The following is a 26957-nucleotide window of genomic DNA, read 5'->3' on the forward strand; positions in this document are numbered from 1 at the left end:
AACAAAATAATAGTTGTAATATTTTTGTTATCTTTTAAAACATCAAATGAGGATGTTTTCTTCACTTTGTATGACCAAAATGATATTTGTAGGAACATGAGAAACCTTTCTCAAAGTCAAAATTCCTTTGATTGATTTCTGTTCTCCAAATCATATCGTGAATAGTGATAGAGGATTCTTGGACCATCAAAAGTATTTTATGATAGAATTTCAAAGCATATGATCATGAATTTTCTTCTTTGATCATTCTCCGATCAATATCATAAATGAATGGCTTAATAAGCAATTCATTCATGAATTGATTTCTCTTTAAAAGCTTATTCTAATCATTTTGATGAAATGATGAGAATAATTTCTAGTGTAATATGCATCCTCATCATGAGAACATTCTTTCATCGGAGTCGATAATGTTCTCTTCTATATTGGATGGCAATACATACTCGATTAATTAACCTTTAATTATTTTGTTGATGATGTAATTTATCTCATAGTTCATGTTGGTGATTGCACACAATGTTTCTTTCCATTGAGTATCTTTGAGATGTTTTAGTTTAGGCATGCATGTAATCATGAAGGTACATTCAATCATTCTTTTGATTGAAACTTTTGTACCTTTTCCTTAAACTCTTTTTAGAAGCTATTTGAAGATAATTCCTTTCAAATTTTAATCATTTATTCCTCGAATATTTAAGGCTTTGATGAAAACCATGTGGTGACGAGGATGTGTCAACTGATCATAAAATTTATCTTCTTGTAAAATCTTCAATCAACACTTATTTGATTCAAACAATATTCTTTTTATATCTTCTTTGAGCTTCTGACTGTTTTGGTATTCTTCCAATGAGTATATATATATGCACTTGTAAGAGACTTCTTTCTTGTCAACTTTTGAGAAAAGAGTTAAGTGCAAATATCAGTAGATCACCATTCATAAAACTTAGTGTTTATTCCATAAGGTTTGTTATAATTAAAACATTCATAAAAAAGATTTTTGTTTCAACAATCTCTCCCTTTTTGATGATGACAAACATTTTGAATAAGTCTTAAGTTTTATAGATGTGTATAATAAAAAATGTAAGAATGTTCATAGATATGAAATTAAGCTCCCCCTAAACACGTGCAAGAGTTTAATTCTTATCATTCTAATTAAACTCCCCCAAAACATATGCAAAAGGTTAATTCTTTACATTCTTCATTTTGATCAAATCCATATTGGATTTTTCTCCCCATCCTATGTTATTCTCTCATCACATATATCTCTCCCCCTTTTGGCATCTATCAAAAAATATTGAGTATGATATATAAAAAAAAATGAAGCACAGATGTGGGAAGAAACAACAAAAATATATTGCACATAAGAATCATGTTTTCTTGCGAAGTCATATTCTCTTATCAAACATAATCAAGCATGTATCATGATTAATATGCATTTCAATTTATCATTTGAATAATGACAATTATGATCAATTGATCATTTTCAACAATTTTTTAAAACGAGAGAAAATAATTCATTAGTGGAAGCGATGAAATCAGAGTCATTTGACACAATGTCAAAAATATTTCTCTCTTCAAAGATTTTCATGTTGAAGATTTTTCTAAATATTTTCAATAGGTAAACATCTTTAAATGAATATGCAATATGATTTTCTCATTATAATAGAAATCAACGACATGTATTTAGAATTTGGAAAACACTCATGTTCATAATCAAGTATGTGTTTAAACTTATCTGTAAGTGTGCTTGTGCGAGTTCTCTTAGGTACTTATCTTTCAAGTTTTCATGCTTAAAATAGATTCTAAACACATAAGATGAATTTGAAGAGAAGTATTCATGCAACATATTTATGCACAAACATATACTAGTATGTCATTGATGTTTATGTCTCTATTTTTGTCTCCAAATTTTGCAAGTGCAACAAGGTAGACGTTCAACAACGATTAAACAAAATATTCATGCCAAGAACATGTTCAATATTAGTTTAGGAACAAAATATGTAAATCCCTTTTTAGATCAATTCATATTGAAATACATTGAATATGATTTTTAGATAAGTCATCAAAAATCAATTCATGAAAATACATATGTAAGAATAAAATATGACATATATTGTATTATCGAAATCATGATATTTTGACATTTTTCTTGTTCTAAATCTCATGTCTATCATGCATTACGATTAAGAGACTAACTCATGGAGTTTTAGCATATTAATGATCAGTGATGTGTTTTCTATAAAAGATATAGAAAGACATTTACATAACAAAATATTGATTAATAATGCAATCAATATACATTTAAAGTTTTGCCTAAAAAATATGAACTTACACAAGTGTTAATTCATTAGGCTTATACATGCAAATTTTAATTGATCTTTGTGATGAAAACATTCTCAACATCATAAAAAGTTCAAGAACAAATGATGTGTTTCTTTTGAAAATCTTTCAAAGATAAATCCTAAATTAGGATCCATTTAAAAACATGTTTGGATAATGAAATTTTCATAATACATATTAACATATTTGCAAAAACCATTTTCAAAATATATCACTTAAGAATCAGGAAATGGATATGTTAATGAGTAAACTAGAACAAAATTTATGAACATCAACAAATTTTATACGGTTATGTTATAATTAAAGTATTTTTATGATCCAATTCTAAGGCATATCATGATATGTCATCTTAGGAACAAAGTTTAGATGAACCATAAGTAAGAATGGTTCAAGTTGCATTTTACAACAAGAACTTATTTAGAAATGCATTTTAAGAATATTACAATAATTTCATTAAGAATGCCGACAGATGAATTTTGTCGAAATGATGTTGAATCATTTATCATTCATAAAGATATCTTAGAAGAAATAAATGTAAAATTAGGGAATATTATTCAGAAATTTCACTTTATACAACATTAGCTCCTTTTTGAATTTAGAACACACTAATCCATATTAAAGGCATTCTTAAACATGTCTTCTTAAAACTTAAAGCATAATTCAACAATTTTAATCATCAAATCTGATTTATAAAATAGGTTATGGATATTATATCTCCATGAAAGGAGCATGAATGAAAAAATAGTTACATTTTAGGCTAAGAATTAGATATCATAAAAATTGATGCAAACAACTAAGGTTTAAAGTCATATATTTTTGGAATTGATTTTATCATGCATTTCTTAGAGCATCAAATTATTTATAACAAAACATTGCATACCAATTTTCAAATATTACAAAGTTTATAAATGAGTGTTATAATTACGGAAAAAGTATTAATCTAAGTTATTATACATTATTATTTGATAATATAAATAGTTTTAATAAGTTTTATGAAACATTTTGATTAATTCACACCGCAAAAACAATTATTTGTATCGCAGCGTCCGTTACAGCCGAAATCGCGACAGCCTTAACTTGACCGCGACCGCAACCGCGACCGTTATTTAAAACCTTACGGTTCAAAAAGAATATAATCGGAGAGACCGAAAACAAATCAGTTTATTCTCAAAGCAGAGAAGCTCTAAACTATGAGCCCAACAAACAATGCAAGTATCACAACAAATATGTGAATGACTAGTCAAACTAAAGACATGGCTTCTGACTTAATTGGTTGAGTAACAGACAATTACTAAAATGAGTCACAAAATGAAAATATATACCACATCATAATGATAAGCACTTGTTAAGTTATTTCGTCGGACATTAACTTTTACACTATAACTATAAAGCATCCCATCAATATCAAATTCAATTTTCCCTCACTATCCCACCTACCAATGCCATTCTTAATATCTTCTATTGATTTTCATTTGGTGGCCAAAACAATAAAATGCATATCTTATACCATTAAGAAATCAAAAGATGGTAAGAAGTTCCAAAATTTAAACCATGCCAAAATTCATTTTGATAGTTTTAACCTTTAAACAACTTCTTCCTAGACACAAAATCTAAATTCCTCCACCAATTCACACAACCCTTCTTCCTCCAATACACATTAGCAGCATTTCCAGTCACATTCAGCTTATCCTTCAATTTCATAATCAAATTGTCTAAACTAATTACTAGTTCAATTATCTTAAGGTATGTTTGGATAGAGTGTTTTGGTGGGAACAACCTACTTTTTTTTCTTTAAATTGCGACCACTATAAAATGTTCATGTGTTATTCCAATTCCAAACAGTCATAAATGTCACTCTTAGGGGCTTGTTTGGATTGACTTATTTGAGCTTATCTACTTACAAGTTTTGTGAGATTGTTTGTGAGAACTTATGAAAACAGTTTATGACATTGTTCATAAGCTATTTCCAACTTATTTTCATAAGTTGTCCAAGATAGTTTATGAAAACAGCTTATAGCTTACACGAAAACAATTGATTATTATTTTAATTTTTTCTATAAAAATAGCTTCAACATAAGCACTTACCATGACAAGTGCTTTTTCTATATGGAACAAGAAAATCGAAAAGAAAAAAAAACGAACTGAGAGCAAATATCAGACCAAAAATTACCTGAGTTGCAGAACGAAGAGGTCAATGATACGGTGGTAGAATGGACGGTGGTTATCCGCCAGCGGTGTAGCGGAGGCGGAGCGAAAGAGATACGGTTTGTTGGGATGGCGGCAGCTGTGAGTGGTGAGAGTGAGAGACGAGAGACGATGAAGTTGGTATTATGGTTTCAAATTCAGGGCATGTTTGTTTAAGTTTTTTTTTTTTGAGCAATTTAAAAACATATTTAGAGAATGAAATTTTCATAATACATATTAACATATTTGCAAAAACCATTTTCAAAATATATCACTTAAGATTCAGGAAATGAATATGTTAATGAGGAAACTAGAACAAAATTTATGAACATCATCAAATTTTATACGGTTATGTTATAATTAAGGTATTTTTATGATCCAATTCTAAGGCATATCATTATATGTCATCTTAGGAACAAAGTTTAGATGAACCATAAGTAAGAATGGTTCAAGTTGCATTTTACAACAAGAACTTATTTAGAAATGAATTTTAAGAATATTACAATGATTTCATTAAGAATGCCGACAGATGAATTTTGTCGAAATGATGTTGAATCATTTATCATTCATAAAGATATCTTAGAAGGAATAAATGTAAAATTAGGGAATATTATTCAGAAATTTCACTTTATACAACATTAACTCCTTTTTGAATTTAGAACACACTAATTCATATTAAATGCATTCTTAAACATGTCTTCTTAACACTTAAAGCATAATTCAACAATTTTAATCATCAAATCTGATTTATAAAATAGGTTATGGATATTATATCTCCATGAAAGGAGCATGAATGAAAAAATAGTTACATTTTAGGCTAAGAATTAGATATCATAAAAATTGATGCAAACAACTAAGGTTTAAAGTCATATATTTTTGGAATTGATTTTACCATGCATTTCTTAGAGCATCAAATTATTTATAACAAAACATTGCATACCAATTTTCAAATATTACAAATTTTATAAATGAGTGTTATAATTATGGAAAAAGTATTAATCTAAGTTATTATACATTATTATGTGATAATATAAATAGTTTTAATAATTTTTGTGAAACATTTTGATTAATTCATACCGCAAAAACAATTATTTGTATCGCAGCGTCCGTTACAGCCGAAATCGCGACAACCTTAACTTGACCGTGACCTCAACCGCGACCGTTATTTAAAACCATACGGTTCAAAAAGAATATAATCAAATGGAGAGACAAAAAACAAATCAGTTTATTTTCAAAGCAGAGAAGCTCTAAACTATGAGCCCAACAACCAATGCAAGTATCACAACAAATATGTGAATGACTAGTCAAACTAAAGACACGGCTTCTAACTTAATTGGTTGAGTAACGAACAATTACTAAAATGAGTCACAAAATGAAAATATATACCACAGCATAATGATAAGCACTTGTTAAGTTATTCCGCCGGACATTAACTTTTACACTATAACTATAAAGCATCCCATCAATATCAAATTCAATTTTCCCTCACTATCCCACCCACCAATGCCATTCTTAATATCTTCTATTGATTTTCATTTGGTGGCCAAAACAATAAAATGCATATCTTATACCATTAAGAAATCAAAAGATGGTAAGAAGTTCCAAAATTTAAACCATGCCAAAATTCATTTTGATAGTTTTAACCTTTAAACAACTTCTTCCTAGACACAGAATCTAAATTCCTCCACCAATTCACACAACCCTTCTTCCTCCAATACACATTAGCAGCATTTCCAGTCACATTCAGCTTATCCTTCAATTTCATAATCAAATTGTCTAAACTAATTACTAGTTCAATTATCTTAAGGTATGTTTGGATAGAGTGTTTTGGTGGGAACAACCTACTTTTTTTTCTTTAAATTGCGACCACTATAAAATGTTCATGTGTTATTCCAATTCCAAACAGTCATAAATGTCACTCTTAGGGGCTTGTTTGGATTGACTTATTTGAGCTTATCTACTTACAAGTTTTGTGAGATTGTTTGTGAGAACTTATGAAAACAGTTTATGACATTGTTCATAAGCTATTTCCAACTTATTTTCATAAGTTGTCCAAGATAGTTTATGAAAACAGCTTATAGCTTACACGAAAACAATTGATTATTATTTTAATTTTTTCTATAAAAATAGCTTCAACATAAGCACTTACCATGACAAGTGCTTTTTCTATATGGAACAAGAAAATCGAAAAGAAAAAAAAACGAACTGAGAGCAAATATCAGACCAAAAATTACCTGAGTTGCAGAACGAAGAGGTCAATGATACGGTGGTAGAATGGACGGTGGTTATCCGCCAGCGGTGTAGCGGAGGCGGAGCGAAAGAGATACGGTTTGTTGGGATGGCGGCAGCTGTGAGTGGTGAGAGTGAGAGACGAGAGACGATGAAGTTGGTATTATGGTTTCAAATTCAGGGCATGTTTGTTTAAGTTTTTTTTTTTTGAGCAATTTAAAAACATATTTAGAGAATGAAATTTTCATAATACATATTAACATATTTGCAAAAACCATTTTCAAAATATATCACTTAAGATTCAGGAAATGAATATGTTAATGAGGAAACTAGAACAAAATTTATGAACATCATCAAATTTTATACGGTTATGTTATAATTAAGGTATTTTTATGATCCAATTCTAAGGCATATCATTATATGTCATCTTAGGAACAAAGTTTAGATGAACCATAAGTAAGAATGGTTCAAGTTGCATTTTACAACAAGAACTTATTTAGAAATGAATTTTAAGAATATTACAATGATTTCATTAAGAATGCCGACAGATGAATTTTGTCGAAATGATGTTGAATCATTTATCATTCATAAAGATATCTTAGAAGGAATAAATGTAAAATTAGGGAATATTATTCAGAAATTTCACTTTATACAACATTAACTCCTTTTTGAATTTAGAACACACTAATTCATATTAAATGCATTCTTAAACATGTCTTCTTAACACTTAAAGCATAATTCAACAATTTTAATCATCAAATCTGATTTATAAAATAGGTTATGGATATTATATCTCCATGAAAGGAGCATGAATGAAAAAATAGTTACATTTTAGGCTAAGAATTAGATATCATAAAAATTGATGCAAACAACTAAGGTTTAAAGTCATATATTTTTGGAATTGATTTTACCATGCATTTCTTAGAGCATCAAATTATTTATAACAAAACATTGCATACCAATTTTCAAATATTACAAATTTTATAAATGAGTGTTATAATTATGGAAAAAGTATTAATCTAAGTTATTATACATTATTATGTGATAATATAAATAGTTTTAATAATTTTTGTGAAACATTTTGATTAATTCATACCGCAAAAACAATTATTTGTATCGCAGCGTCCGTTACAGCCGAAATCGCGACAACCTTAACTTGACCGTGACCTCAACCGCGACCGTTATTTAAAACCATACGGTTCAAAAAGAATATAATCAAATGGAGAGACAAAAAACAAATCAGTTTATTTTCAAAGCAGAGAAGCTCTAAACTATGAGCCCAACAAACAATGCAAGTATCACAACAAATATGTGAATGACTAGTCAAACTAAAGACACGGCTTCTAACTTAATTGGTTGAGTAACGAACAATTACTAAAATGAGTCACAAAATGAAAATATATACCACAGCATAATGATAAGCACTTGTTAAGTTATTCCGCCGGACATTAACTTTTACACTATAACTATAAAGCATCCCATCAATATCAAATTCAATTTTCCCTCACTATCCCACCCACCAATGCCATTCTTAATATCTTCTATTGATTTTCATTTGGTGGCCAAAACAATAAAATGCATATCTTATACCATTAAGAAATCAAAAGATGGTAAGAAGTTCCAAAATTTAAACCATGCCAAAATTCATTTTGATAGTTTTAACCTTTAAACAACTTCTTCCTAGACACAGAATCTAAATTCCTCCACCAATTCACACAACCCTTCTTCCTCCAATACACATTAGCAGCATTTCCAGTCACATTCAGCTTATCCTTCAATTTCATAATCAAATTGTCTAAACTAATTACTAGTTCAATTATCTTAAGGTATGTTTGGATAGAGTGTTTTGGTGGGAACAACCTACTTTTTTTTCTTTAAATTGCGACCACTATAAAATGTTCATGTGTTATTCCAATTCCAAACAGTCATAAATGTCACTCTTAGGGGCTTGTTTGGATTGACTTATTTGAGCTTATCTACTTACAAGTTTTGTGAGATTGTTTGTGAGAACTTATGAAAACAGTTTATGACATTGTTCATAAGCTATTTCCAACTTATTTTCATAAGTTGTCCAAGATAGTTTATGAAAACAGCTTATAGCTTACACGAAAACAATTGATTATTATTTTAATTTTTTCTATAAAAATAGCTTCAACATAAGCACTTACCATGACAAGTGCTTTTTCTATATGGAACAAGAAAATCGAAAAGAAAAAAAAACGAACTGAGAGCAAATATCAGACCAAAAATTACCTGAGTTGCAGAACGAAGAGGTCAATGATACGGTGGTAGAATGGACGGTGGTTATCCGCCAGCGGTGTAGCGGAGGCGGAGCGAAAGAGATACGGTTTGTTGGGATGGCGGCAGCTGTGAGTGGTGAGAGTGAGAGACGAGAGACGATGAAGTTGGTATTATGGTTTCAAATTCAGGGCATGTTTGTTTAAGTTTTTTTTTTTTGAGCAATTTAAAAACATATTTAGAGAATGAAATTTTCATAATACATATTAACATATTTGCAAAAACCATTTTCAAAATATATCACTTAAGATTCAGGAAATGAATATGTTAATGAGGAAACTAGAACAAAATTTATGAACATCATCAAATTTTATACGGTTATGTTATAATTAAGGTATTTTTATGATCCAATTCTAAGGCATATCATTATATGTCATCTTAGGAACAAAGTTTAGATGAACCATAAGTAAGAATGGTTCAAGTTGCATTTTACAACAAGAACTTATTTAGAAATGAATTTTAAGAATATTACAATGATTTCATTAAGAATGCCGACAGATGAATTTTGTCGAAATGATGTTGAATCATTTATCATTCATAAAGATATCTTAGAAGGAATAAATGTAAAATTAGGGAATATTATTCAGAAATTTCACTTTATACAACATTAACTCCTTTTTGAATTTAGAACACACTAATTCATATTAAATGCATTCTTAAACATGTCTTCTTAACACTTAAAGCATAATTCAACAATTTTAATCATCAAATCTGATTTATAAAATAGGTTATGGATATTATATCTCCATGAAAGGAGCATGAATGAAAAAATAGTTACATTTTAGGCTAAGAATTAGATATCATAAAAATTGATGCAAACAACTAAGGTTTAAAGTCATATATTTTTGGAATTGATTTTACCATGCATTTCTTAGAGCATCAAATTATTTATAACAAAACATTGCATACCAATTTTCAAATATTACAAATTTTATAAATGAGTGTTATAATTATGGAAAAAGTATTAATCTAAGTTATTATACATTATTATGTGATAATATAAATAGTTTTAATAATTTTTGTGAAACATTTTGATTAATTCATACCGCAAAAACAATTATTTGTATCGCAGCGTCCGTTACAGCCGAAATCGCGACAACCTTAACTTGACCGTGACCTCAACCGCGACCGTTATTTAAAACCATACGGTTCAAAAAGAATATAATCAAATGGAGAGACAAAAAACAAATCAGTTTATTTTCAAAGCAGAGAAGCTCTAAACTATGAGCCCAACAAACAATGCAAGTATCACAACAAATATGTGAATGACTAGTCAAACTAAAGACACGGCTTCTAACTTAATTGGTTGAGTAACGAACAATTACTAAAATGAGTCACAAAATGAAAATATATACCACAGCATAATGATAAGCACTTGTTAAGTTATTCCGCCGGACATTAACTTTTACACTATAACTATAAAGCATCCCATCAATATCAAATTCAATTTTCCCTCACTATCCCACCCACCAATGCCATTCTTAATATCTTCTATTGATTTTCATTTGGTGGCCAAAACAATAAAATGCATATCTTATACCATTAAGAAATCAAAAGATGGTAAGAAGTTCCAAAATTTAAACCATGCCAAAATTCATTTTGATAGTTTTAACCTTTAAACAACTTCTTCCTAGACACAGAATCTAAATTCCTCCACCAATTCACACAACCCTTCTTCCTCCAATACACATTAGCAGCATTTCCAGTCACATTCAGCTTATCCTTCAATTTCATAATCAAATTGTCTAAACTAATTACTAGTTCAATTATCTTAAGGTATGTTTGGATAGAGTGTTTTGGTGGGAACAACCTACTTTTTTTTCTTTAAATTGCGACCACTATAAAATGTTCATGTGTTATTCCAATTCCAAACAGTCATAAATGTCACTCTTAGGGGCTTGTTTGGATTGACTTATTTGAGCTTATCTACTTACAAGTTTTGTGAGATTGTTTGTGAGAACTTATGAAAACAGTTTATGACATTGTTCATAAGCTATTTCCAACTTATTTTCATAAGTTGTCCAAGATAGTTTATGAAAACAGCTTATAGCTTACACGAAAACAATTGATTATTATTTTAATTTTTTCTATAAAAATAGCTTCAACATAAGCACTTACCATGACAAGTGCTTTTTCTATATGGAACAAGAAAATCGAAAAGAAAAAAAAACGAACTGAGAGCAAATATCAGACCAAAAATTACCTGAGTTGCAGAACGAAGAGGTCAATGATACGGTGGTAGAATGGACGGTGGTTATCCGCCAGCGGTGTAGCGGAGGCGGAGCGAAAGAGATACGGTTTGTTGGGATGGCGGCAGCTGTGAGTGGTGAGAGTGAGAGACGAGAGACGATGAAGTTGGTATTATGGTTTCAAATTCAGGGCATGTTTGTTTAAGTTTTTTTTTTTTGAGCAATTTAAAAACATATTTAGAGAATGAAATTTTCATAATACATATTAACATATTTGCAAAAACCATTTTCAAAATATATCACTTAAGATTCAGGAAATGAATATGTTAATGAGGAAACTAGAACAAAATTTATGAACATCATCAAATTTTATACGGTTATGTTATAATTAAGGTATTTTTATGATCCAATTCTAAGGCATATCATTATATGTCATCTTAGGAACAAAGTTTAGATGAACCATAAGTAAGAATGGTTCAAGTTGCATTTTACAACAAGAACTTATTTAGAAATGAATTTTAAGAATATTACAATGATTTCATTAAGAATGCCGACAGATGAATTTTGTCGAAATGATGTTGAATCATTTATCATTCATAAAGATATCTTAGAAGGAATAAATGTAAAATTAGGGAATATTATTCAGAAATTTCACTTTATACAACATTAACTCCTTTTTGAATTTAGAACACACTAATTCATATTAAATGCATTCTTAAACATGTCTTCTTAACACTTAAAGCATAATTCAACAATTTTAATCATCAAATCTGATTTATAAAATAGGTTATGGATATTATATCTCCATGAAAGGAGCATGAATGAAAAAATAGTTACATTTTAGGCTAAGAATTAGATATCATAAAAATTGATGCAAACAACTAAGGTTTAAAGTCATATATTTTTGGAATTGATTTTACCATGCATTTCTTAGAGCATCAAATTATTTATAACAAAACATTGCATACCAATTTTCAAATATTACAAATTTTATAAATGAGTGTTATAATTATGGAAAAAGTATTAATCTAAGTTATTATACATTATTATGTGATAATATAAATAGTTTTAATAATTTTTGTGAAACATTTTGATTAATTCATACCGCAAAAACAATTATTTGTATCGCAGCGTCCGTTACAGCCGAAATCGCGACAACCTTAACTTGACCGTGACCTCAACCGCGACCGTTATTTAAAACCATACGGTTCAAAAAGAATATAATCAAATGGAGAGACAGAAAACAAATCAGTTTATTTTCAAAGCAGAGAAGCTCTAAACTATGAGCCCAACAAACAATGCAAGTATCACAACAAATATGTGAATGACTAGTCAAACTAAAGACACGGCTTCTAACTTAATTGGTTGAGTAACGAACAATTACTAAAATGAGTCACAAAATGAAAATATATACCACAGCATAATGATAAGCACTTGTTAAGTTATTCCGCCGGACATTAACTTTTACACTATAACTATAAAGCATCCCATCAATATCAAATTCAATTTTCCCTCACTATCCCACCCACCAATGCCATTCTTAATATCTTCTATTGATTTTCATTTGGTGGCCAAAACAATAAAATGCATATCTTATACCATTAAGAAATCAAAAGATGGTAAGAAGTTCCAAAATTTAAACCATGCCAAAATTCATTTTGATAGTTTTAACTTTTAAACAACTTCTTCCTAGTCACAGAATCTAAATTCCTCCACCAATTCACATAACCCTTCTTCCTCCAATACACATTAGCAGCATTTCCAGCCACATTCAGCTTATCCTTCAATTTCATAATCAAATTGTCTAAACTAATTACTAGTTCAATTATCTTAAGGTATGTTTGGATAGAGTGTTTTGGTGGGAACAACCTGTTTTTTTTCTTTAAATTGCGACCATTATAAAATGTTCATGTGTTATTCCAATTCCAAACAGTCATTAAGCTATTTCCAACTTATTTTCATAAGTTGTCCAAGATAGTTTATGAAAACAACTTATACCTTACACGAAAACAATTGATTATTATTTTAACTTTTTCTATAAAAATAGCTTCTACATAAGCACTTACCATGACAAGTGCTTTTTCTATATGGAACAAGAAAATCGAAAAGAAAAAAAACGAACTGAGAGCAAATATCAGACCAAAAATATCTGAGTTGCAGAACGAAGAGGACAGCGATACGGTGGGAGAATGGACGGTGGTTATCCGCCAGCGGTGTAGCGGAGGCGGAGCGAAAGAGACACGGTTTGTTGGGATGGTGGCGGCTGTGAGTGGTGATAGTGAGAGACGAGAGACGATGAAGTTGGTATTATGGTTTCAAATTCAAGGCATGTTTGTTTAAGTTATTTTTTTTGAGCAATTTAAAAACATGTTTGGAGAATGAAATTTTCATAATACATATTAACATATTTGCAAAAAACCATTTTCAAAATATATCACTTAAGATTCAGGAAAGGAATATGTTAATGAGGAAACTAGAACAAAATTTATGAACATCATCAAATTTTATACGGTTATGTTATAATTAAGGTATTTTTATGATCCAATTCTAAGGCATACCATGATATGTCATCTTAGGAACAAAGTTTAGATGAACCATTAAAGGTAAGAATGGTTCGAGTTGCATTTTACAACAAGAACTTATTTAGAAATGCATTTTAAGAATATTACAATGATTTCATTAAGAATGCCGACAGATGAATTTTGTCGAAATGATGTTTAATCATTTATCATTCATAAAGATATCTTAGAAGGAATAAATGTAAAATTAAGGAATATTATTCAGAAATTTCACTTTATACAACATTAGCTCCTTTTTGAATTTAGAACACACTAATTCATATTAAATGCATTCTTAAACATGTCTTCTTAAAACTTAAAGCATAATTAAACAATTTTAATCATCAAATCTGATTTATAAAATAGTTTATGAATATTATATCTCCATGAAAGGAGCATGAATGAAAAAATAGTTACATTTTAGGCTAAGAATTAGATATCATAAAAATTGATGCAAACAACTAAGGTTTAAAGTCATATATTTTTGGAATTGATTTTATCATGCATTTCTTAGAGCATCAAATTATTTATAACAAAACATTGCATACCAATTTTCAAATATTACAAAGTTTATAAATGAGTGTTATAAGTGTGCTTGTGCGAGTTCTCTTAGGTACTTATCTTTCAAGTTTTCATGCTTAAAATAGATTCTAAACACATAAGATGAATTTGAAGAGAAGTATTCATGCAACATATTTATGCACAAACATATACTAGTATGTCATTGATGTTTATGTCTCTATTTTTGTCTCCATATTTTGCAAGTGCAACAAGGTAGACGTTCAACAACGATTAAACAAAATATTCATGCCAAGAACATGTTCAATATTAGTTTAGGAACAAAATATGTAAATCCCGTTTTAGATCAATTCATATTGAAATACATTGAATATGATTTTTAGATAAGTCATCAAAAATCAATTCATGAAATACATATGTAAGAATAAAATATGACATATATTGTATTATCGAAATCATGATATTTTGACATTTTTCTTGTTCTAAATCTCATGTCTATCATGCATTATGATTAAGAGACTAACTCATGGAGTTTTAGCATATTAATGATCAGTGATGTGTTTTCCATAAAAGATATAGAAAGACATTTACATAACAAAATATTGATTAATAATGCAATCAATATACATTTAAAGTTTTGCCTAAAAAATATGAACTTACACAAGTGTTAATTCATTAGGCTTATACATGCAAATTTTAATTGATCTTTGTGATGAAAACATTCTCAACATCATAAAAAGTTCAAGAACAAATGATGTGTTTCTTTTGAAAATCTTTCAAAGATAAATCCTAAATTAGGATCCATTTAAAAACATGTTTGGATAATGAAATTTTCATAATACATATTAACATATTTGCAAAAACCCTTCTTCCTCCAATACACATTAGCAGCATTCCCAGCCACATTCAGCTTATCCTTCAATTTCATAATCAAATTGTCTAAACTAATTACTAGTTCAATTATCTTAAGGTATGTTTGGATAGAGTGTTTTGGTGGGAACGACCTACTTTTTTTTCGTTAAATTGCGACCACTATAAAATGTTCATGTGTTATTCCAATTCCAAACAGTCATAAATGTCACTTCTAGGGGCTTGTTTGGATTGACTTATTTGAACTTATCTACTTACATAAGTTTTGTGAGACTGTTTGCGAGAACTTATGAAAACAGCTTATGACATTGTTCATAAGCTATTTCCAACTTATTTTCATAAGTTGTCCAAGATAGTTTATGAAAACAGCTTATAGCTTACACGAAAACAATTGATTATTATTTTAACTTTTTCTATAAAAATAGTTTCTACATAAGCACTTACCATGACAAGTGCTTTTTCTATAATGAACAAGAAAATCAAAAAGAAAAAAGAAACGAACTGAGAGCAAAGATCAGACCAAAAATATCTGAGTTGCAGAACGAAGAGGACAACGATACGGTGGGAAAATGGACGATGCTTATCCGCCAGCGGTGTAACGGAGGCGGAGCAAAAGAGATACGGTTTGTTGGGATGGTGGCGGCTGTGAGTGGTGAGAGTGAGAGACGAGAGACAATGTTTATTTAAGTTAAAACTTAAAAGAATAAATATAAAGGTCAAATTTTAATTTTTTGAAAGTTAAATTAAAATCAGAATAAGAAATTATCACCAAAAAAATATTGAATTTAATTTTTTTATTTGATTTGTTAACATTCATTTGAAGATTTGAATTGATTTGATTTTAAATTTAAAATAGGTAGGACTATATTATTCATCAAAAACAATAAAAAAAGTACTCCCTCCGTCCCACAATACTTGACAGAGTTGACCTTATTACGCATCCCAATGCATAACTTTGAGCTTAAATATCTTGAATAATATATTAGAAAAAATTATGAAAATTTGATATTTTGAAAATACTCATCGAGACGAATCTAACGGCATCTTATATGATATTATTTATCTTTGTATATTAGTAGAAAAATACGGTCAAAGTAAGTTAGGTCAAAATTGCATATTTTCAAATGAGTCATCTATTGCGGGACGGAGGGAGTACTAGATTAAATTTGATTTGATTCAAATTAAAAATTAGGATTAAATTCGATTATTACATTAAGTAAAAAACTGTTGACTGAATGGTAAAATTGTTTTCTTGCAATAAGACAAAGATTGGAAGAATGCTCTATAATCTTTTGATTTAAGGACGAACATGATTCTTCCTCGTCTTGTTTGTTCAAGAGTTTATTTAGATTAAATTGTCAAATCAGCTTCGATCCAATTAATAACTTTGGTGTCGTTAATATTGCATATCCGGAGACATGAGTATTTCGGAGACTTGAATAAAGTCATATTTATAGACTTATGTACTTTGACGTTTTACGATATTAACATGGATGATGTGACTTTGTTCGCAGATTTTTTTTTTTATAAAGCAGATTTATTCTTTTGGTTTTTTAGAGAATTTGTATTGTATCATTATACTTTATCAAATATTTTTGTTGTAGTGTTATACTTTATCAATTTGAATGAATGAATGTCGTTTATTTTTAATAAAAAGAAAAAACGAAACATGTTTATCATGTTCCTCTCTTATTCGTATACAACTATGTATTGAATCATGTTTCTATCATATTCTATATTCTCATAAATAAACGGATATGCGATAAACATATAAAAAAATCCATCATTTTTCATATATTTTAAATTTTCCCTTAAGTGCAACAATCAAAGTCTGGAGAAATATTTGATATGTTGATATTCAAACTCGAACTTGCAATAGTCTTAATCTTATGTGATCGAGATTGATTGTTCAAGCTTGAACAACGTTCGTCGAGATGGATGTTGGGGGTGGTCTTTCTAAACACTCCGACAATCAAGTCAGTATAACATCAAAGCGTGAGAAATATCAGGTGGAAAGAATTGTGTACCTTGCATTGTGTTGAAGAAAGATTTTTATAAGGATCAGACATGAGTCGTTGGACGGTGATGGAATGGTAGTTGCAAACAACACCCTCACCAATGTTTAGATCTGATGGTCGTTGAAGGGTGTTACTATTCGTTGGGCCGTTACGAGTTGGATAGGATTCGATGATGATGAAGAGTTGTGGTGGATTGGCCTTTGCTTAGTGGACAATGAGTTGATGATAAATTTGGATCTTGGGTCAGTCCAGAACAATACTCTCTTGTTTCATGTGAGTTTTACCTCCGCGTTATTTTTTTGGATACGAAGCTAAAGAGACGAGAGAGGAAAAACAAGGAAAACTACACCCAAGTTCCCATATAGTACGACGTGTGTTGAGAAGGTTTGAGAGACATGGGTTCCCATATAGCAAGAAAATCAGCAAAACAATTTTCATCCTAAAGAGTATGAGCGATGCGGATATTTTAATCTTACGAAGAAGATCTTTGATGTTTTAGATAAAAGTAACAAACTTGTGGAATATTGAAGTTTGACCATTGAGGACGTCAACACACTAAAGAGAGTTTGTGGTGCAAATCACCTCATGGCAGTTCAGTTGCTTAGCCTATAAAAGTTTTTGATAGATGGCATGAAGCTTTGCTTTAAGAAGAATTTGAAAGGATCTTGAGAATAGCCCAAAGAAGCCTAATATCTTTTTTTTTTGTAGTGAAGAAACCTAATATCTAGTTACCGGAAGAGTGACAAATAAAACCAAAAAAAATTAAAAAAAATAAAAACAATTTGATTTGATTTGTATTTGTCGTCAAAACCATTCATAATAAAAAGAAGTTAAACCTTCGTTTTAACCTAACCAAAAACCCTATTTCTAACCTAGCTTGGCACATGCATGTGATATCATATCATCAGTAACAACGACATCCTCCAGTCCTCCACCATGAAAAGGCAGAAAATTTCTTGCAATTCTTTGCAACAACAGATGCTTTCTTCCATAGATTTTGATTTACCGGATGATTGCTGGGAACTTATCATCCAATTCCTCACCGACAGCGACGACCACAACTACTTGAAGTCTCTCTCTCCGTCTTCTCAAAACAATTACTCTCCCTCACAAACCATCACAAATTCTCTCTCACTATCTCTAATCAAACCCTCCCTTTCCTTCCTCGCCTCTTCCAAGGTTCACCAACCTCACCTCTCTTGACATATCATCTTACTACGGTGACCACAACAAGCTTCTCATCCAAATATCGGGTTTTCCATTAAAACTCACATCGCTCAATCTCTCCAACCAACTTGTGATTCCTGCAAATGGTTTACGAGTTTTTTTCCCAAAAGATTACAACTTTGACCTCTCTCACTTGTTCCAACACTGGTTCTATCTATAGCACTGACATCAGCCTCATTACGGACTGTTTTCCTTTGCTTCAAGAACTCGACCTTAGTTACCCCACAAAGTTTATAAGTCACACAAACAGATTCCTTGTTGGAGTAGCGGCTCTTTCCTTGACACTTTTGAAACTCCTCAAGGTTAATCTCTCTGGTCATTATTACATCAACAACAGTTTAGTTTACGACTTGTTTAAGAATTGCAAGCATCTTGAAGAAGCGTTCATGCTTGACTGTGATCAAATAACCAACGCAGACGTTGTTGCTTCTGCTCTTCGTGAAAGACCAATATTGAGGTCTTTATATTATGATCTATTGACGGTGTAATATTTGTTAATACTATGAAGTGAAAAGATGCATGCATGCTTGTTAAGAGAAAAGAAGGGTTACCTTGTCAATGTGGTTGGGGTTAGAGAGACGGGGTCGTTGCTCAACTAACCAACCATCGGGAAATGATGATTCATATGTTGGACGGTGAAATGTTCATCAGATTAAGATGTTCCATTTCAGAATCCATGCTTACTCTCCTTAAAGACATGAAAATGATGATTTATATGTTGTTGTTACTTGGGACTCACTCACTTCACAGTCACATCAAATTAACAAGTGTCACATATTCTAAGAAAAGGTATTCGGTTGCGGCGGTCCATATATAAGTACTGCTTGTACTAAACGAGAGAGTATATATATAGACCTAGTATGGATCTTATATTTAGATGACCATAATCATAGGTGCACCGCAGTAAATTACCGTCTATAAAGGGTACCAACTTTGTGGGTCCTGTTTCCATCTGCTTCTTCTTTGTTGACAAAAAGTCTGGTTTCCATCTTGTGTATACAAAATTCATCACTTTTTTCTCTAGTTCTCTAGTTACATAAATGGCTTCTCCGAATCACAAATACGTAAATATGACGGTTTGGGCAATTTAAAATGTATAGGCAACTTTTCTTCCTCATTTCAAGCAATAATCATATTATTTTTTTTCTTTCTATTATGAACAATTGTAACGATCTCAAACAAGAAAACCATAAATTAGTTGGTTGATTACATGCCCAATAGATCTTTTTCCTGAAAGAAAATAATCTAAAGTTAGTCCTACCTTCTTTGTTACTAAAAAAGCAGGTCTAATGAAGTCAGGAACATCATGCCAAAAAGAAATGGAACTCAGATATAGACCATGAGTGGCCAAAGAGTCAGCCATTTGGTTACCTTCTTTATAAACATGCGAAACAATACAATGCAGGCTTAGCAGCAAGACTTTCACATTATTCCAACGGTTCCGTAAATGCCAAGGAACATGGTTAGAACTTTTGGAAGCAAGAACAACTAAAGAAGAATCAGTTTCAATCCAAATGTTGTTCCAATGGTTTTGAGAGATAATTTCCACAGCTCTCATAAAAGCACAGAGCTCAGCCTGAAAAGCTGTACAAATACCAAGGGGTTCAGCGAAGCAAAGAATTACATCAGAGTTGTGATCTCTAAAAATACCTCCACAAGCTGAATTGCTGGATGAAGCTCATCAATGTTACACTTGATCCAGTTGGAGTGAGGAGGAAACCAAAAAACTTCTCTAATTTGAGGAGCCTTAGGATGACGAATCTTACAACTAAAAACTTTAAGGATGGTAAAATCAACAATGGAATTGTTAAAGGCTTGAGAAGTATAAGAACCAGAGAGAGAGGTGGAAGCAATAATCATGGCAATGGCTGATTTCCAATTGACAAAGTGGTTATTAAATCTGGCTTGATTCCTAGGATGCCAAGTAATGTTGATGAGACTAGAATTATATGGGGTGAGACTAGAAATAGTCATTATTTTAATGATATATCAATGTATCTTTAAAAAAAAAAAAAAAGAAGATGTCAATGTACATATTTTTTTCAAGTATTTTAATTTTTACATGTAACCGATTATTATTATTATTATAAATATTTTGTTAATGTCCTTTAAAAAAAATATAATATTTTGTTAACGTATTTTAATTTTAAAAGAATTGATTTATTACAGTGTTTTTATTTAGTTGTTTTGTTGAGAAACATTATTTGAAATTCAAAAAGACAAAAGCAGAATTGAGTAGTAACCACCATTTCCCTCTCTATCTCTTTCTCGTGCGATTCTCCTCCGCCAGCCACGTCCGGAGCGCCTCCGTCACATTTACAAACAGGTTCGCACGACTCCTTCTCCTTCTAACAGATTCAAATTTCAGAAATTCTCATAAATGGATCAAAATCAGAAACGGGAGGAGGAATGGTCGATCAACGACTTCGAGATCGGAAAGCCACTCGGGAGAGGCAAATTCGGCAGAGTCTATGTTGCCAGAGAAGTCAAGGTACTGACTCAATTTCCCCCCTTTTTCACTGCTGAAAGTTTTTATTGTATTGTACAAATTGGTCATGAACAACTAAATGTAGTAGAGATTTGATATGATGATGGATGACAACATTATAGAGACTATAGAGTGTTGGGGGGGGGGGGGGGGGGGGGGGGGGTAACATCTATTGTAGAAAAGATGGTTGAAATTCGGTTTAGGTGGTTTGACTATAGAGAGAAGAGATGTAGATTATGTTGTAGTAAGGACTAAGGAGAGTAGATCAGGTAAATTTAGCGGCATCCAATAGATTCTTTAGTAAATTTGATCTTTTTTTCAGAGTAAATATGTGATTGCATTGAAGGTCATCTTTAAGGAACAACTAGAAAAGTATAACATTCTTCACCAACTGAGGAGGGAAATGGAGATACAGATCAGTCTTAAACATCCAAACATCTTGCGTCTCTATGGTTGGTTTCATGATGCCGAGCGTGTTTTCTTGATTCTTGAATATGCTCATAATGGTGAACTATACAAGGAGCTTCGCAAAAAAGGTCATTTCTCTGAGAAACAAGCTGCAACGGTAATCCTTTATTTGCTTATTGAGTGTATGCCTATTTTGAAGAATTATCATCATGATGCTGTTTTGAACTTTGTTTTAACTAGAGTCATGACTCATGACATGGGAATATGAAGGTTGTCTTTCCTGCTTACCTTTTCATAGCTATTAGATGCCTTCCTGCTTTTTATGTCATTCTAACAAACTATTATCATTGCTTTGACCTGGCCTTGTTTTGGAGGATGCCTAACTGTATCTAAGTTATGGAGGAACATTTTCATTGGTTCTAGGCATTTTGTTAGGTCATTTTGTTTGGTTTTGACTTTAAAGAAAAGTTGCGAGAGAAAAGAAGTCATGGTTTGTTTTAGAGAAAGTTTTTTTTTGAGAGGTTGTTTTAAGAGAAAGTTATTAACATAACTGTTGCTTTATAAACTACACACACACACACACACAGAGAGAGATAGATAGATAGAGAGATAGAGAGAGAGAGAGAGAGAGCTTTTGTTAATGCATCTTGCCTATGTCATATCTTGATTGTTAATTTTTTGATCAGTTTCTCGTAGACTGTATCCGTGTGCGATAGTATCCATGTTATGATACCATTGATATGTCTATGATAATTTTAGCAGTTATGCTAAAATTAAATTTGTAACAAAATGCAGTGTCATATGGACTACAAAGAATTTCTAAGTAGGGATTACGTTATATTCTATCATTCTATGCTTATTGTTTTTTGAAGTAAATCTTTGTAGTATACTAACTATTTGTTTATTTCAAATTTGAAAATTTTAGTACATTTTAAGCCTCACAAAGGCATTGGCATATTGTCACGAGAAGCATGTTATTCACAGAGATATCAAGCCTGAAAATCTGTTGCTTGACCATGAGGTATTTTTTTATTCTTTTGCCTATTTTATTGCCCTTTTCTAGTGCTAACAATACATATATTTTTGTTTGCTCTGTCAATGATGGTAGCACAATCTAAAGAATTCAGTAACCTTTCCTGATATTAAGCATAAAACAACATTTTGCAGTACATTTCAATCCTTTTTTATAATCTTTATTGTAGATTTTTGTAGATATCAATTGGGATTTCGTTTTAGCCGGTTGATTATACAATTATATTTGAATTTTGAGGGAACTTGTACAACTAATTTGATAATAGCTTGTTTACAGGGTCGTCTGAAGATTGCAGACTTTGGTTGGTCTGTACAATCTGTAAAAAAAAGAAAGACAATGTGTGGAACATTGGATTATTTAGCTCCTGAAATGGTAGAAAACAAAGGTCATGATTATGCAGTTGATAACTGGACTCTGGGTATTCTTTGTTATGAGTTCCTCTATGGTGCTCCTCCATTTGAGGCTGAGAGTCAAGAAGATACCTTCAAAAGGTATGGAATGTGAAGGGCATGAGAGTTGCATATATATAGTAAACTAAATCGCTTCCAATATATATATATATATATATATATATATATATATATATAATGTAAATGTATTTAAACTTGTGCAGGATAAGAGATGTTGATCTGAACTTCCCTCCTACCCCTCATGTTTCTAAGAATGCCAAAAATCTGATAAGTCAGGTATGATTGTTTTACATTATAGTTATCTACATTTATATATCCATGATTAGGCTGTTCTTCTTACTGCTATTTGTAAATTTGTGCAGCTACTGGTAAAGGATTCTTCAAAAAGGCTCTCACTTCAGAAGATAATGGAGCATCCTTGGATTAAAGAGAATGCAAACCATACGGGCGTCTGCGAATAGAATCAATACTTGTTATGACGACTTCTTACATGTGGTGTCCAATTCATATGATAGCCAGACTCTTGATTTTGGATTACAGCAAAACATGTCTTATTAATTCACAATCTTACTACTATAAATACTTTTAGAATGTATGTAAATCAAGGTATGATGTGCCCCTCTATTATTCCAATTTCAAAGGGTCGCAATGTTTGCTCATTTTGAACCACAAATGAGAAGTATAGATCCAAATTATTTCAGCACCTGTGACTTCGTTTCAAATGTGGAAACCAAACCTGATCGATTCATATCAAACCAGACTTTGCTCAAACCAAATCTTTCCAAACTTTAGGACCCGTGCCAGCAGGGACGGAGCTATGTATATTGGAAATGGGGTGGTCGCCACCCCTATAACATATAATACAGTAGTACTCTTAAATATATATGCAATGTCACCCCCAATATCAATAAGAAAAAAAAATATAGTGATCGCCCTTTAAACAATTCTACTTGCACTAACCGACTTGCTCACAAACCATAAGAGCTCAAGATATTCAATCAATATGTAGTTTGTATTGAAAAGAATATATAAAGACAGTCACAACAAAAATATCAGAGGGGTACGTATTTTGTTGGCTTTTGCTGCATGGCTTTTTCATTCAATATATTTTATACATTTTTTTTAGAGAATTTTATACAATTCTTAACACTAAAAATGGGGAATGCTAATACGGATCCGATTCAACAGTACACCCTCATATTTTTGGTAAATTTTAATAAAATATTATTTTGTTCCTCCATTTTTATTATCATAAAATTGTAAAAATTAGTTATTGTCGATGTTATTTATCATGTGTTATATTTTCGCCACCCTCAATGACTTTTTTTGGCTTCGTCCCTGCGTGCCAGACCGGAAGACTGTGATCCTCATTTCTACATTGTCAGAGACCATGCAGGAATGAATTTGGTTTGGTTGTTAGGATTTAGGTATTGGCCTGGGAATATGGTTTTTTAGATTCCGCACTCCATGTGTGTTTGGTTGCTTGAGTGTTTGATTGACTTAGCAATTAGCATTAAGCATTAGAGCTATTTTAGTTTGTGGATGGGGAATGTCCCAATACACTTTCATTCATATGGTTTGTATTTTTTTTAGCAAATATTACTAATTAGTTGTTGGATTAATTAATATTTATTCATTCATCTGAGTTTAAATTTAAGATATCCGCCTCCTTATACCTTAGACCAAACTAGTTTTATTTGTATCGTTTTTGTGTTTTTCTTGAATGCAATTGTTTTTTACCGTAAAAAGATTCAATGTTTCAATAGAAAAATAATATTTTAAGAACGTGGATTTTAAAATGAGATGATTATTTTCATGAATTTGATAAAATAAGAGGACCAATAGTGCAATAAGTCTCTTTTTTTTATGTGTGTATTAAAGTCTTAAATAATATTTCATCCATCTCAAATTATAAAAGATTTTGATCATTTAACTTAAATTAAGAAGTGTAATTAATATTGTATGGGAAAAATAAATTATAAGTCATTCTTCAAAATTATTCTTCATTAATGTTAGTAGAAAGATAAATTAAAAAAATTAATAAATAGTTGAGGATATAGTTGGAAAAATAGTATTTAATGTTTCATTAATATTGTAAAACAGTTTATAATTTGGTACAAATATTTTAAGTTTAAGTTCGGTGTTATAGATGAAAAACAAAAGCATAGTTGAGAGAAGAGATCACACAACCACATTTCACACATTTCCTATTAGATTGTCGTTAACAAAGTTGGTGATACATTTTTTATTGTGGAGAAAAAAACTTTTTTTTTTTAGAAAATAATCATTTCTAGAAGTTTTCATCTATTTATTATATTTTTTTTCAAAAGCGCACATACACAAAATTATTATCAATAATCATTTAAAAAATCATTTTTAAAAAGTTTTGACTAGTTTTTTTTTAAAGATTATTATCAATAATTTTTATTTTAAAATAATTTTTAATAACCACCAAATAACTTCCTTAAAAAAAAAGGGGAAATAGTCACTTTAGTCTTTGAACGAGGAACGAATAGTCACAATAGTCCCTCAATGTATCGAAATTTCAAAATAGTCCTTAATTGTGTATTTTGTTAGTCAAAATAGTCCTTGATATTAAAATATTTCGTTAATATTGTCATATTAGTCCTTCAATAGACTTACTTATTATCATATTAGTCTTTATACGTACTTACTTATTTTCATTTTAGTCCTTATATAAAAAGAGTTATTGTGAGTATTAAGGGATTATTTAAGCGTTAGGGACTATTTTGACTAACAAAGTGAACAATCAGGGACTATTTTAGAATTTTGATACATTGAAGGATTATTATGACTACTTGCTACACATTCAGGGACCAAAGTGACTACGGCCCCATTACAAAAAAAACCACCAAATAACTTTGTATTTAAAAAAAAAAAAATCTCAAAATTATAGAATGTCAAAATCGATTCTTTCTATAATCACTTTTTATCTTTGTAAACAAAAAACAAATAACATCAGTTGCATACACTACCCTAATCTTCACCATCAATCTTCCTTCCCACACCACACTGCAATTCAATTCAAGTTAATCCATTCTCCATTTTCAATTTCAATTTCATTTTTCATAACCCATTTTCCCAAATTTTCAATTTTCCCCCTTTCCCCTTTCATTCCATTTTCCTTCATTTTCTCAAGAAAATCAACCAGAAAATCACATAACAATTTTCTCGGTGTTTCGTGTTTTTTCAGGTGAAGGAGTTAATCGAACATGTCGAGTGCTGTAGATGCTGCTGGAAACCCGATCCCAACATCAGCGGTGTTGATGGCATCTTCGAAGCACATTGGGCTAAGATGTCATTCGGAGAATTTGGAGTTTCTGAAATGTAAGAAGAAAGATCAGAATCCTGAAAAGTGCCTTGATAAGGGACGTGATGTTACTCGCTGTGTCCTTGGACTGTGAGTTTCTTCTTTAATTTAAAATGTTATCTTTGCTTAATTTTGTTGATTTTGTTTATGTGGTTAATGATTCGTTGATTTCAATGTGTTTGTTTGGTTGAATAAAATAGAGGTGACTAGAGTAGGAATGAGTTTTCTCAAAACTAGTTTTATTGGGTCCGTTTGGATTGGCTTATTTTTTAGCTTATGCAAAACAGATTATGCAAATAAATAAGTTTTTATGTATTATTTATAAGTTTGTCATGTGAAGGTAGTTTATGAAAAAACAGCTTATGAAAATACAATTTTTGTTTGTGAGAATTTATGAGTTAACATAATAGCTTATTTATTTGCATAAACTATTTTTCATAGGCTCAAAAATAAGTCAATCCAAACGGGCCCTTAATTTATGTTATGTCTTTGAATTTGGGTTGAGTCTGACTTAACCCTATAAAACCGGCTTGTAAGGTGGCAAATATTCCTACTAATGAACACATTTTCAACCATATCTCATCCAATGAGACTCTCAACACTCACTCCTCACGGCCAGAATTGGTCATCTAGAGTATAACATGAGTGGCTCAGTAGTAGTAGGTGATCCGATAGATCTTGGATAGACTCCGAGTTTGATACCAATTTAGATTTTGGGTTGGACCAAACTTAAACCTAGAAAATCGGGCTTGTAAGGTAAGAGATGTTTCCTACTTATAAACACATTTTTCAGGTCATATCTTATCTAATGTAAGACTCTGGGCATTATGTTATCAATAAGTTGGGGTAGGTTGTATTTGT

At 30.8% G+C, this 26957-nt stretch overlaps 2 protein-coding genes across 3 annotated transcripts in view; both read left to right on the plus strand.

Moving 5' to 3' along the window:
• Positions 1 to 26957, plus strand: part of LOC146898104 (NADH dehydrogenase [ubiquinone] 1 alpha subcomplex subunit 8-B) — a 32737-nt gene that overhangs the window by 2751 nt on the left and 3029 nt on the right. The window contains exons 1-2 of one of the 2 annotated variants that reach the window (XM_085735142.1): positions 25711 to 25814; positions 25980 to 26186. In XM_085735142.1, the coding sequence (XP_085591268.1) occupies positions 25999 to 26186 (188 nt within the window). In that variant the 5' untranslated portion in view covers positions 25711 to 25814; positions 25980 to 25998. Of the gene's footprint in view, positions 1 to 25710; positions 25815 to 25979; positions 26187 to 26957 lie in introns of those variants that run through there. The other variant, XM_085735143.1, reaches the window with a different exon arrangement.
• Positions 20623 to 23438, plus strand: LOC146898105 (serine/threonine-protein kinase Aurora-3-like). The gene is made up of 7 exons (XM_085735140.1): positions 20623 to 20752; positions 20795 to 20917; positions 21237 to 21479; positions 22248 to 22343; positions 22632 to 22846; positions 22969 to 23041; positions 23128 to 23438. Exons 2-7 carry the CDS (start codon positions 20807 to 20809, stop codon positions 23224 to 23226), a joined length of 837 nt encoding a protein of 278 aa, XP_085591266.1. The 5' UTR covers positions 20623 to 20752; positions 20795 to 20806; the 3' UTR covers positions 23227 to 23438.

Source organism: Medicago sativa, chromosome 8 (assembly GCF_051527215.1).
Source record: "Medicago sativa cultivar Bolivia chromosome 8, Bolivia_mono, whole genome shotgun sequence".
In the NCBI taxonomy this organism is placed as follows: Eukaryota; Viridiplantae; Streptophyta; class Magnoliopsida; order Fabales; family Fabaceae; genus Medicago; species Medicago sativa.